General features: G+C 34.1%; 1 protein-coding gene across 3 annotated transcripts in view; it reads right to left on the bottom strand.

The window, feature by feature from the left end:
• The window catches only part of CMC1 (C-X9-C motif containing 1), a 77096-nt gene that overhangs the window by 17645 nt on the left and 44444 nt on the right, over positions 1-15007 (bottom strand). Inside the window, exon 3 of one of the 3 annotated variants that reach the window (XM_032259738.1) lies at positions 10738-10809. The exons of the other annotated variants lie outside the window; for them this stretch is intronic. Coding sequence (XP_032115629.1) covers positions 10738-10809 — 72 coding nt within the window. The remainder of the gene's footprint in view (positions 1-10737; positions 10810-15007) is intronic. 3 annotated transcript variants of the gene reach the window in all.

Below are 15007 nucleotides of genomic sequence, written 5' to 3'. Positions count from 1 at the left end.
CCTACTGGTTACTATGATCACTGTTTGGGTGATGGTTTAATAGAAGCTCAAACTCCAGAACTATGCAATATATTAATGCAACAAACCTACACAAGCATCCCTCAAATCTAAAGTAAAAAATAAAATAAATTTTAAAGATTAATTAATGGTAAACTAGAACCTATTAGAGCTATATGGAGTCAGAATCTTTAAGACAGGCTATATTCCAGGTTCATGATGAGCACTTAGTTGCCATGAAAGGACATAAGCCATTCCACGTTATAAAACTTTCCGAACAAGGAAAATATGGAATAACAACTGGGGCTTGCTATGTTTAAATTCTTACTCTATTTTCTAAAGTCACTGTCTTCATTCTTCTATAAATTATCTGAATACAACTTTAAAATATAAAAACTAATAAAACGTATCCGCCAGACAACTGTCTTTTCTGGGAAAGTTTGGATCAAGGAAGGAATAATCATTATTGTCAAATGCTGTCTGAGACATCTACTAAGATGAGTGTGAATCACCCAACAGTTGTCATGTTAAAATTTTAAGCCATACGGTCCAGAAATACCTTAGATTCACATAATTCCAGGGAGGGTATTAGAACAGATAAAAATCCTTATTTCTTATGATATTGATGTATTAAACATAGCTTTAACTTTCAATTCTCTAGGATAATTTTTATATTAGCTGCATGTTAAAAAGATATTATTTTGGACGTATTAGGTTAAATAAGATTTTTTTTTTTTTCACTATGTTGGCCAAGCTGGTCTCAAATTCCTGGGCTCAAGTGATCCACCTACCTCAGCCTCCCAAGGTGCTAGGATTACAGGCATGAGCCACTGCGTCTGGCTCTTTAAGATGTAATATTGAAATTAGTTTTATCCATTTAAATTGTAAAAATGTGACTACCATAAATTTAAAATTTTATATAACTTGCATATATATCTATTGTCTTATAAAACTTTCTGTGATTATGGATATATTCTCTGCATTTTCCAATATCATAGCCTCTGGTCACATGTGACTACTGAGCACCTGAAATGTGGCTAATGTGACTGCATAACTAAATTTTTCATTTTAATATATGCCTAAAGGTGACCAGGTTGAACAACATAGCTAAAGACATTTTTAGTTCCCTATAGTTCAGGTGAGATGGAAACAGTGGCTGATGATTTGGCTACTGCTTTATGATTTAAAACTTATGATCATTCTAGGCTTAGTTATATTCCATATCTTTCCTTAGAACATATTTTCTTATCCACTGATTCTTTTTAAGCCTATTAAAATACCTAATCAAAATAAAATATTTGAGAAAATAAAGACTATGGCATAAAATAATCATTCAGTAAACTTTACTTGCTTAGCGTATATTTATTCAACAAATATTTGTGCATTTATTTGTATACAAAGGAATATTTGTAAGTATTCATATATATTTAGCTAACAAATTGCTGAATAAATAAGTGAATTAATTGAAGGAGTGCCAAATTTATAATTCTCATTTTCTACTAGGTTTTAGTTGATTTAACTCACTCTAACATTTTAAAATATCCTGCTAAATAATCTGTCATTACTGTTATCTAATTTCTTTGACACAGATCAAAATTTCCAGCACTACTTTATCATGATTATCTCCTCAGTTTAGTAAAGGCTGTATTCAGAATTTATTCATAAATAAAATTCAAAAAATAACTAACAAAACTTTGGGGTTTCATAGAAAAATTAAAAAGTTTCAGGAGGATACTGAGATTCATTATCTCAGCTCATTAGAATATAAGTTTGAGATTAAAATGTGATTCTTGCAAGAAGCAGTTAATATGTAATGCAAGTAACATCGATGATGAAAAACCAAAAGTCAAGAATACATTAATGATGTTGAATAGAAACTGTCTTATTTCACATGGCCTTTTTCTTGCTTTTCCATTTTCCCAAGTAACTTTCTAATCATTTTTTGTAAGGTAGTTAATAATGTCAATAATAATATCAATAAAAACATGAAAATGGCAACTAAGATAAACTGTTTACTCTGTACCAGGCACTACTATACTAGGTACTTCATGTTGATTAGCTCACTTGAATTTTACAAAAAACGCTATCAAGTAAGCACTATTATTATCTTCATTTGCCAGATGAATAAACTGAACTTTAAATAGGCTACATCATATTTCCAAGATCACATAGTGTGACATACATAGACTGGTTTAGAACCAGGTCTTTTAATTTCAGAAAAATATCTCTAATTACTATTGGATTCCACTTACTCCTTTCCAAAACACAGGAAAAACTCCTATGCTTGTTAGAAATTTCCATGCCCACACAATAGAGACTTAGGCCACTTATCTTACATGAGGTCACAAATGAGGCCCAGGAAGCAAGTGGCAATGGCTCATCACATTGTATCACTACCATAGAAAAGAATAAGGTAGATCCTGTTGCTGACTTTTTGCTAAATACCCACTTAGCAGCCATATAAAATAAAATAGCATCAGATGCCTCAACTTTCTGATTCCATACTCTGTTTTCCAGAATTCCTATAAAATATATTTAAATAATTAAAATAAGGATTTTGTACATTAGAAAGTGGCTTCTTCAAACAAAATATGATGAAGTGCTAAATTTCGTGTTTCAGATATTAAGTGCTCCCCTAATTTGAAGGGGAGACATTCGCACAGCCTAGTGTGGCCAATGAAATCACCAAATCCCCCTATCTTTTTTAAAAGACCATATGGAAGAGATTCCCTAAGTCTCCCCAAATACATTTTTCTTACATATTCCCTCTTTGCTGTCCCACACAGTCTTCGATGTTAAATGGACCAATTCATTAATAGGTACTGATCAAAGCAACTGACCAAAAAAAAAAAAAAAAAAAAAAGGCAAACTTCTGAACATGGATCCTTCTAGGGTTTCTTGTCACTAGTAGATGCTTTGCCTTCCCTCATCATCTACACAATGGGGAAACAAAAGTAGGATCCGTGTTTTTAGTAATACAAATAATAAACTAACCTGCTGTACTTTTTCATACTTGCAAGTGGTTTACAGCCCATTCTGGCAATAGGTATGAGCCAACAGTGACCATTAAACACTACTTATTGAGGGTCCTGGACAGAACCAGTTGTCTTGTTCTAGACTTCTGAAATCAAGGTTAGAGTGTGAAGGCCTTTAGAGGTTACTTAATCTAAACTCTTAATTCAGAAAGTGTTTCCCACTGCATTTTACTGTTTAAACATTTGTGGTGACAAACTCTTTATTTCACAAGGTAGCCATTTCCATCCTGTGTGTGGGTGTGTGTGGTGGGGGTGGGGTGGCAGGGCGGGAGCAGCACAGACTGAAAAAGCTAGTCTAATACTGTCGATTCATCATATACTATAGGAAATAACATTCATATTTTTTTCTCATCTTCTGCCTTAGTGCCAGTTCAAATATTACTGCCTCCTCAAGGTATGTGATTTCCAGACTATTACCAAATCTTTGTCACTCTCTTTATAATATGTTCATTTGTCAAATTTGTTTATTTAACAACTGGTTTAAAAAACATTAGCATCTCCTATGGGGGGGGAACAAATGCATCCTTAAAGACAGCAAGTTCTCCAAATTCAATCACAGTAGAATTTTTTATTCATTTCAGATATAAAAATAACAATGTGTATGTCTTTCTTAACAAAAATAAATCAGTAAGCTGAGTGCAGTGGCTCATGCCTGTAATCCCAACACTTTGGGAGGCTGAAGCAGGAGGACTGCTTGAATCCAGGAGTTCAAGACCAGCCTCAGCAACACAGTGAGACCCCACCTCTACAAATAATTTCAAAAATTAGCTGGGTATGATGGCACACACCTGAAGCCCTATTTACTTGGGAGGCTGAGGTGGGAGGATCACTTGAGCCCAGGAGGTCAAGGCTGCAGTGAGTTTGATCATGCCACTGCAATCCAGCCTGGGTGACAGAGCAAGGCCTTGTCTCCAACATAGTAAGTAAATAGGTTCCCATTTGTGAGGAATCATTGAATTCTGTCTTCTCTCACCTGAAGCAAAAAAAAATATTTTTATATAAATGTGGGTTTTGATGATGCCATCAAATCTATCACACTAACACTAACTGCTTAAGTGTTAATACTATATCATGAAATCGTATGCAGCCATTAAAAAATAGCACACTGATAAAGAATGATCTCCAAGATTTAAAACTGCAAACAGCAAGGTATAGAAGAGTCTATTATAAAATGTTATCATTTCTGTGTCTGGGATATGGGTGTGGTGTGTGTGTGTGTGTGTGTGTCTGCAAGCACATAATGACTATGAAAGAATATGTAAGAAAACTGATAACTATGGTTATTTCACAGGAGGAAAACTGGCAGGGAGAAGAATTGAAGAAATATATTTGTATTGTGTTTTGGTACTCCCTACACCTCACGGTACATTAATGGAAAAAAAAGAAAAGGAGGAGGAAGGGAAAAAGGGAGGCAGGGAGGGAGGGACGGAGAAAGGGAGGGAGGGAAGAAGGGAGGAAGAGAGAGAAAGAAAGAAGTGAGAGAAAGAATGAAAGATAGAAATCATCTCGGGTGCAAGAGACGGGAGAGTGGGGTCTACAGAGAGGAGCCTCGACTTCTAAGAGCAGAGTGAAAAAGCCAGTTCCCTCTCTCATTTTTTCCTAAGCAGGCCCTTCTGCCCTAAATTGCTGTTTAGTAACAACTAGATGGGGAACTTCACTGTATCTCATTAGAACTCCCTGTTCATTGCACTCTAGGAATGTTTCGGCAATTACGGCTTAATTTTATTAAATGCTAACTGTTCTCGAATATAAATTTGGATATTGCTTTTCAAAAATATACAAACTATATAGATCCTACTATTCCCATTATACCAGTATCAAGCAAAAAAACACTATGCCAGTGTAAAGTGACACTATCAAAAGTCACACTATTGGCTTTCTTTTAATTTAACGCAGTCACACCAACTGTCAAAATCGAAGAAATCTGACAATGATAACACGTGTTACCTTGCTAATAAATAAGTCCAAATTTTCAGTTTTAAGGGAAAAAAAGGAGGAAATAAAAGACATGTTATACTAAATTTAATTAAACATTTAATAGGTATGGTATCTGCAGTTAACAAGGCAAATCGATCCTTTCAGTTCTAACTGCAGTTTATTTAAAGACTTTACAATTTTACTGCTTAAGAGCAAGTCCTATGGAGGTGTTATCTCACCATTTATATTTTCACAACACTTATGATATTGCTATCACACTCTTAAAATAAATGAAAAGCCCATGCCACATTTCAGACCGATATAATGTTACAGACTATTTTTATTTCTGAAGATAAACATTAAAATAATTCTGTATTGCTCACTTTCTTCTTGTAATGTTGAACATTAAAAAAAGTAAAACTAGGACTTTTTTTTTAAAGTCCCAGGTATACTTGAAAAGCAGAGGTATAATCACTTGGTTTTAAAATTAGTCACTAGAAAATATATCATTATAAAATTGTGACAACAATAGCATCTTACAACAAAATTATTATGCTTTTAATTTTCTATTAAATTGTGATTTATTAGCTTGCTACTTTAAAGATTAGACTGTGTATAGAATGAATTTAGTGGTGCATTTAATGAGACAAGAAGGTAGAAGGATGAACATGAAAAGATTATTTTACATTGTAGTGCATGAGCTATTTGATAATTCTAACATAGTACAAAAGAAAGCTTCTCTCTAGATGGATCATGGTTCAGTTAACATCACTGAATATCTAATACCTCCAACTCAATTAATTCTCACCTGATTAAGATCAGACTGATATTCAAACTAAATCATCTCTCCAGTCAAGTAGAAATCAATATTTCTGATTTTACTTTTAAATTACAATAGAAAATAAAATGCATGCATCTTCAATATGCCAAGAGTAGCTTTTCTATTCTAGTCTACCATGGCATGGATAACACAGTTGATTAAAGAATTATTCTAATTTGAGCACCACTATGTAGCAGAATCTGATTAATTTGAACACAGAGATGGAGTAAAGTAATTAAATATATCTTACACAGGGCAAATAGAAAATTGACATAAAATAAACTTGACTTGTTTAAAACAAACCTCACTATTTATCAGCTCAAGTAGTTAGAAATACAGTTTTATTAAAGACTGATGATGCTCAGAGAAGAGGCTTGTTTCAGGCACAGATATTTATAAGGAAGGTAAAGAAATAGCTTTTTTTGCATCATACTGTTTCTACCACTACCACCTCCAAAAAGCATGTAGGTGCTTAAAAACAACCAAATTATTTCTATAGACTTTCCCAGAAAAAAACAGAACATACTGACCCATCTTTGTTGAGCACGGAAACTAGTGAATCCAAGAATAAAATGCTTACATAGTTGCAACTGTTACTACTAAACAGAACATGAAATAGAGGTCGTTCCTCTTTCATTTCTTAATTCTCTTCAAATTTAAGATAGAGAAGAAAAGTAAACTATTTGTTGGATTAATTGAATAGAAATGACTTTTTGCTTGTTAGCAAACTCAAAAATTCAGATGAAAATGAGAAAACTTTTGAATTTTAAAAAATATATTTAAGAGTGGAGAACCACAGATAAATGTACAATTTATTAGAATTAAAACAATTTAGAGACTACTTAGTATGTACTAAGATTACATACTATACATTTTTATTATATATTATATGTAATATGTATACTTATATATATAAATTTTTTTACACAGAATATTATATATAAAATATACTTTACTATTTCTTTATATATATATATTTTATTGCACTCTAGGTTCTGGGGTACATGTGCAGAACACGTAGGATTGTTGCACAGGTATATACATGGCAATGTGGTTTGCTGCCTCCATCCCCTCGTCACTATTTTCTAAACCTCACAAACTAGGTTATTACCCATGTACTAAATATTCATGGGTGTTTCTTACCTCAGATGTGCTTTTCTTAGTGTCTTGGATATATATCCCTTCACAGAAAAAGTATGAGGAACCAAGAATTAAGCAAATTAATCTGGAAGCATAGATTTCCAAAATTCATATCCAATAAGCCATACAACTTACCTATAGACTAAAATTAAGGGCATGAAAATCAAAATTTGACAGATATAGACAAATATCTCTAAGACTTGTAGACTCAGGCTGAACTACCTATGCAACTTGGAAGTTGAGTAATTTGCATGTTAAACACAAAAGAATATTCTTTACTTTCACAAAAGACTCCATCCTGTTTTTCTTGAACCAGATCAATATCTCAGTTTGGTTTCCTTACTTATGACTGAAGCACAGTTTCAGAGAAATACTTTTTGTATCCATCTTTATATAGATTATGTATACATGAATACATAATGTGTATGTGTATAAATACATGAACAGTACAAGTACAGAAACTGTAATGAACCACTACAGCACATGTCCCATGTTTAAAGGTACAGCTGTTATTTTATTCGAGATCATTGTTTGCCTTGTGGGTCTGGAAATTCAGAATCATCAGATCTGAGGATTTGTATTTTTTTAAGCTGGAATTTTTGTATTATGTAAAATCTCACAATTTTAAATAGCTAACTTTGTTTTCTGAAACAATGCAGAGGAAAAACAAAATATGTCTGCATAATGGCTTCCAGCTGAAGGTTGATGGTCTGTGTCATCTGCTGGAAAAGTTTTCTTGAACATTTCAGCCCTGAAATAATTATACACTTGTGGTTATTCCTACAAAAACTACTATCCCCACTCAACAACTATTAATGCAGAGGTCTTCATAATTGTATTTTAAATAGCACTGTAGAACCTAAGACAGAGGAATTAAACGGAGGTTTTTCTTGTCTCTAATTCCACAGGTCTCATTCCTGTCCATGGTCCTATGAGGCTGCCACAGTAATGGTGGATATAGTATGGTTCAACAGGGATTCAAATGGGCCCTTAACTGAAAGTTTACATTTCCCTTAAGCCCACACTGTCTTATGGATCAGTTACTAAACCTCTCTAAATGTATGCTCCAAGAAGCACTATAGGTAAGAATGCTTCATTTGAATGGATGTTACTTTATAAAGCGGTTTTATCCCCTCCTTTCTTAAATTACCAAATACGTATTAAGCTATCAAATAGTTTGTCTACCGTCCTCAAGAAGTCTCCAATGGAGCAGCAAGGCAGTCACACATTTAAAATAAAACAAACAAATAAGTAAGTAAAACAGCAATTCTGGAAAGATGGCAAGAAATACCACACAGCAGTAAAAGGCTGATTGCCCAAGGAGGCCATATAAATAACTAATAAGAGTTTGAATGTGGAAGGGCTCACCACAGGCTACTAGAAAGGCAGCACAAAATTCGAAGAGCTATTCCCATATTTGCAAAAAGAGAAGGAAGAGTTCCAAGAAATGTCAAACAACAAACTTTACTTTTGTTTTTCCTATTGCTCTATTAAACAATTGGTGAATACAAACAATAATTATTTAAAATATTTCTAGTAAGTTTATATTGTTAGAATTCAAGATAATAGATGTTAAGTCAAAATCATAGCACTTGGTCTTAGAAGCTACTGAGAAGACATTTTAAATAAAAATTTACATGTGCTCTACATTTTATGAGTAACTTTTATAAAAAAAAATAAAAAAAAATAAGACAGCTCATCTCAGGATCCGGAAATCCTATTATAAAAACACAAGAAAGTAAAGAAAGTGGCTGTCACAGTCTTATTTGTTAAATTCCACAAAGAATATTTTTAATTTTAAAACAGAATGTCAACAGGGTTGATTGAAATAAAGAGAAATAAATTAATGCTAAATAATTACTAAGGAAGTTTTGTTTATGGAAATGAATAATTCAGTGTTTTACAAAGTAAATTCAAGTAGCAGCTGCTTTGCTGACATTAAGCTAAAAAGAGCTTCCTCAAAAATGTACAAACTTTAAAACTAAAGAATCATCATATTTTTCTAATGTAAAAGAAGAAGTTCTAAGTTGTCTGGTTTTAGCATAAAACGTTACATGGTTACAATGGTGATCAACCATTTAAGGAGTCTCAGCATTACATTTTTCATGGGAGGTATCTGTCACATTCTAGTTTACTGAATATATGCATAATTCCTGGCCTGTTAAGTCTTATAACAGCTGGGGGCAGAGACTAATTCAGATTTCTAACAATCTGTTCGTATATATGTGTACTCAGGGCTGTATTTTAAACCTGTATTTCTTAGTATGGACCAGGTGAAAAGAAACTGAAAGTAACCAGCGTAGGGCATGCAAATTTTTATTCTATAAAATAGTAGAAAAATAACCCAAATAATACAGTTGACCCTTAACAACACAGGTTTGAGTTGCACACGTCCACTTATACTTGGGGTTTTTTTCTTCTCAATAAATACCATTCCATATCTGTGGGTTCCATGTCCACAGCTAAACACAGATAAAAAATACAGTATTCAAGGGATATAGGTTTTGGTTTCCTGGGGAGGGATGGGGATCCCGTTAACTAATTCCCTGTGGATACCAAGGGACAACTGTATATTCTTAATTCATTCTTTCGGCAAATATCTGCTGAACATTTCTATATACCAAGCCTGTTTTAGGTTCTTGGGATACATGAGTAAAACAAACCAGGATCCCTTATTCTAAAAGGAGTACTGTGCAGTATATTACAACATGGTAAGAATTACAGAAAAAGAAGAGAAGTTAAGGGGTGTAGGGGGTTATGGAGGAAGGATCTTGTAGGTTACATTTTCAGTAGGGTCATCCAGGTAGCCCCCTCTAAGGAGATTTTTGGTGAAAAACTTAAAGGAAGTAAATAAATCAGTAACATAATTTTTATAGCCAGTGATATGATACAGATGCTTAAGTTTCTAATTCTATACATATTTTTTAAATATTTTCAAGAAAAATGGGCATAAAGAAAAAAATAACTGTAGATAAGAATAAATTTTCACATGAATTCCTAAACACAGTATGGGTAATGTAGCCTGGTCCAAAGAGAAGGCATAGCTACTAATGCCAATGTAAAAGTTCCTAAGTTACTCTTGTGGGAATCAGGCAGGCCTTAATTTCATAATGTCACTAAAATGAAAGTAAAAGCTAAAAGACAAAAGACATACATTAAAAATGCCTTAAACACCTAAGAGTAAAAATGAGCTCATGTTAAAATAAATTTGTTAGAAAAACATTATTCAGTAAAGGTATTTCTGGGATAGCACAGTGTGAACACTGCATTCGTTGCTCCTTCCAGTCTACAGATTCTTGTTTTGTTTTGTTTTTTTCTAAAGAAAATAAAAATAGTAATAATCAGTAAAGTAAACTAAGCATCTCTGTAACTTTTCTATGGGTAACAAAGAAAGAAGAGTTCAGTTAATAGCCAAAGCCTGAGTTCTAATATAACTAGTTCTCCGAGTAATAGGCAATATGAATTCTGTCTGACGTTTTGGAATGATAAATCTAGAAGTAACCACATCATAATGCACTAAGAACCTAATTCCTCTATTTTACCCAACTCAATGAACACAACCATATTTACTAAAGTGAAAATGGGAAAAAGAATTAAAGAACCACAAGTTAAAAAGATTTTTTTTAATTCATAAAAATGACTGAAATACAGCAAATGTAGGATTTCTGGTTTTATTACTTTGACTTTAACTTACCTATATCAGTTTCCATTAGCTTTTTAACTCACAACTACAGCATTTTATTTTTATTTATGTAATACAAGCAGATTAATAAACTGCCGGTACTCACTAATGTTTATGTAGCTATGTAAGTTCTTCCTCTGACTTAGTTTGTGAAATCCTATGAAAAATTCTCCCAAATCCATCTGACATCTGCAGTGTTTCATAACAATTTATTTGTCCTGAATTGTAAACAAGAAAAATTTATTTCACATGATGAAAAGCAAATACTACCCCTAAATTTTGCTACTTAACGATAATACAATTTGCAACTTTAGAAGCCTATTCTGTAAGAAAACAAAGCAATTATAAATTTTTTTCGATATTAAGGGGGGTAAATTTGTATACATAACCACTGAGTAAGGTTCTCCTGACTACAATTCATTTATATAACTTTTTTGACAGAGCTCTCTTACGTAATTGCTCCAAAGTCAAGTACCATTAATGGGCATACATGAAGTTATGGTAGAACAGAAGATCCTGTTACAGCACTTTCTACATAACCAGACGTGAATATTTTAAAGGCCATTTTACAAAAACCATATTTATTCTAACCAATTAACATGAGTTCTTCAAAACTAGCAATTATTCTCCTATTTTATTTGAAATCATATAGTTCAAATTTAGTCAGGCATGATGGCTCATGCCTATAATCCCAACACTTTACTGAGGCAGGCGGATTGCTTGAGCTCAGGAGTTTGAGACCAGTCTGGCCAACATGGTAAAACCCCGTCTCTATTAAAAATACAAAAATTAGCCAGGCATGGTGATGAGTGTCCGTAATCCCAGCTACTTGAGAGGCTGAGGCAGGAGAATCACTTGAACCAAGGAGGCGGAGGCTACAGTTAGCTGAGACTACACCACTGCACTTCAGGATGTGTGACAGAGTGACCCATCTCAAAAAAGAAAAAAAATACTTTTAAAGGATGGTATGTTTTGTTTTAAAATCCAGAACCTAAGACTTAAAAGCAAATCTTCTTGTTATCTTACAACCATCTACCTCAAACTTAATGTGTCCAGGCTCACTGTTTCTTACAAATCATTTGAAATCAAACTCCTGGCATCATCACTCTTCTCTTCAGTGGTCTTCTCTTTGATGACCAAGTTCTGCCAAAGACTCCTTTGATTCTTCACATTCTCACTGTCACCTCTCCCAGCAGCCCCAAAAGAGAGTTCTCTCTATTTGTAGCTTAATCAAATGGAAAGCTTCCCTTTTTTCTAATATCAACTCCGCCACCCAGCTTGAGCCCATATATTGAACAACCACAGTTTTTTCTCTCTCGGTACCCAGGCAGACACGAGGAAGAAAACAGAACTATATGAAATTAAGGGGATACAAAGTAATAGAAGTACTGTACTTATCTTCCTACAAAATTACTATTCCTATTAGAGACATATAGGAAATCACTAAAGGCATGATTAGCATAAATAGATTATGAGAACTGAGTGGAAATTCAAAATACTCTCAACAGTATGGACAACCAGGGCAAATTTTTTAAAGGTAAAATTTACCTAGATAAATGCAAATTCCTGTATTTAAGTTAAAAATACTTTCAAATTTTAGAATAAAAAGACATTTGATATATTCAATGTGAATCAACAATTTGATGAAGTACGACAGAACAACTAAACCAATCTTAATTATCAGTGCCACAAACACAACTGCAAGGACCTCACAGCACATTTATGCTCATTTCTGGAGACCACATTTTTAGATGAATCTTGACAAATAAGCACATTCCTATAGAATGGCAATAAAAATATTAAGAGGTATTTTTAAAAACCATAATGTAGGCCAGTGTGGTGGCTCATGCCTATAATCCAAGCACTTTCGGAGGCTGAGGTAAGCAGATCAAAAAGCCAGGATTTCAAGACCAGCCTGACCAACATGGTGAAACCCCATCTCTGCTAAAAATACAAAAATCAGCCAGACACGGAGGTGTGCACCTGTAATCCCAATACTCAGGAGGCTGAGGCAGGAGAATCGCTTGAACCCAGGAGACAGAGGTTTAAGCCAAAATCACGCCATTTGACTCCAGCCTGAACAACAGAATGAAACTCCATAAAAAACAAAACAAAACCCATAATGTATACAAACACCATATTATATACTAATCATATCTTGGAAATCTACCTAAGGCCATCTATAGGAAAGTATAAAATGTTTAAATTTAGCCAGAAAAGAAAACTCAGGAAAGGGAATGAGACTAAAGTAAGTCATTACTAAAGTAAGCTGAAGTAAAATTCTAGGTGACTTATATATAAAAGCTTAGGCTTGATCCTATAAACCGTGGGGAATAACATGAACTAAACTGATCAATTCAAAAAGCTTTGCCTAGCAACAATATTTGGCATAAGGGTAAAATTAGGGAAGAAGGAGGAAAAGAAGTTATCTAGATAGAAAAAGCTAGTCTCCATGCTAACGTAATAATTGAAAGATACTGAAGACAGTTTGGAGTAAAACTGCAAGATATTGTAAGCTCTTAAACCCTCCCTCAACATTCTATAAGATAAACAGAGTTTTAAAAAGGCAAAAGTTGGCTAGCTACTACTATACCATAAAAGGAGGAAAGGCTCATACCATGAATTTCAAAAAGTAGGAAAGAAAGAAAAGAGTGTGGCAAAGCTCAGCACACCATGGATGTGTTCATTCTAGCCTCTAGAATGAACTGGGGAAAGAAAATGAGTTAAAATAGCCTGTGAACTCCCACTAAATATTCCTTTTTTGAGACAAATAGAGAGAGGGCATAAATAGCCCAGAGAAAAGTAAAACAAAACAAAACAAAAATTTAATATTAAAAAAACCTCTACCCACCTTCAAAGGATTTCAGCAGGGGCTAGAAAAACCACCAGGGTATGCCATTTTCAGGGACCAGCACTTAACAGAAGATAACCCAAAGCTGACCCCACAGAAAGAAGAAATATTCCTGAAGGCTACTTAACAAAAATGCTGCATTGGCCATGTGCTCCCTTCTCCCCCTCCCTTAGGCTTCAGCAAAGTACACAAAGGAACACCCCAGTCTGCACAATATAGCCCACAGGAGAAAACAAACATCAGAAAAAGGTGGCAGAAGTGTTAAAGAGCATTCACCCACAATTTTTCAGTGAAACAGCACGGCAACTCTGCAAACATGCCTAAGGAAAAGAAGATTCATCTCAAATGTCACCCTCTATTAGAACTTAATAAAAACACAAATTCAAGAAAACTAGACTTCACGGAATAGCTGATAAAACAGAGTGAGATGACAGAAGAGATAAGTTGAAGACCAAAATAAATCCATAACAGTGCTAATAAATATATTAGAAACATAAAAGGAATAACATAGACACAGCTAAAATTCAAATGAGAAATTTTATTTAAATTAATCAAGATAATTAAAGTAAATATGGAGGTGGGGGGGAAAAGGTTAATACAAACACAGAGAAAACCAAGGTGTGATAGGCAACTATTGCGGCAGACAGCTTCCAAGATGGCCTCCACTGATCCCAGTCTGCTAGCATTTATGTCCTTGTATAAGCCCCTCCCATTAAGTAGACTAAACCTAGTGATCTGCTTCTAAGCAAGAATATGGTAATGTGGACAGGATGTCATTTCCATGACTGAGTTACAAAAGACAGTGGCATATCTTGCAAGATATTCTCTCTCATCTTCTTGGCTTGCATATTTTGATAACGTAAACTGCCATGTGGAAAGGGCTCAGGTGACAAGGAAGTGAGGCTATCAGCCCAACATCATATAGGGGACTGAATGCTGCTAACAACTATGAGTGAGCTTCAAAGCAGATCCTTCCCCAGTCAAGGTTTCAGATGAGACCACAGACCCTTAACCAACACATTAATTGCAGCCTTGTGAGAAACTGAAGCAGAGGGCCTAGTTGTCATACCTAGATTCCTGACCCACGGAAACTACAAGATTAACAAATGTGTGCTGTTTTAAGCTATAACATTTTGGAATAATCATTTATGCAGCAAGTAACATCAAACGTTAATCCTTGTTTTAAAGTTTCAAGGATGATTGGTTATCTCTGAGGAAAAGAATTACCCACCCCCAAAAAATTCAATTATAATTTAAGTTTTCTGATGTTAAAAAAAAAAAAGAATGTACAAACCAAAAAAGTACAGTATGTTCCATAAAGAATTGATACAAGATATATCCCAGTTAAGCTTCCAAACTCAAGGATACAGAAAGAATTATTCTAGGATCCAACCAGAAAAATCACGTCACCTATGGTAGGGTGATTGCAAGGTAGGGTGGGGATGAAAATCAGGCTGGTCTCAGACTTCCTAAAGCAACATTTAATGTCATAAAATGCTGATGCAATTGTGTATGTACAAAGTTCTGAGGTAGAGAAAATATGACCTGACAACATTATGTCCACT

Source organism: Sapajus apella, unplaced genomic scaffold (assembly GCF_009761245.1).
Source record: "Sapajus apella isolate SASKATOON/1434 unplaced genomic scaffold, GSC_monkey_1.0 scaffold4, whole genome shotgun sequence".
Lineage (NCBI taxonomy): Eukaryota > Metazoa > Chordata > Mammalia > Primates > Cebidae > Sapajus > Sapajus apella.
This window is presented reverse-complemented; position numbering and strand designations above follow the sequence as displayed.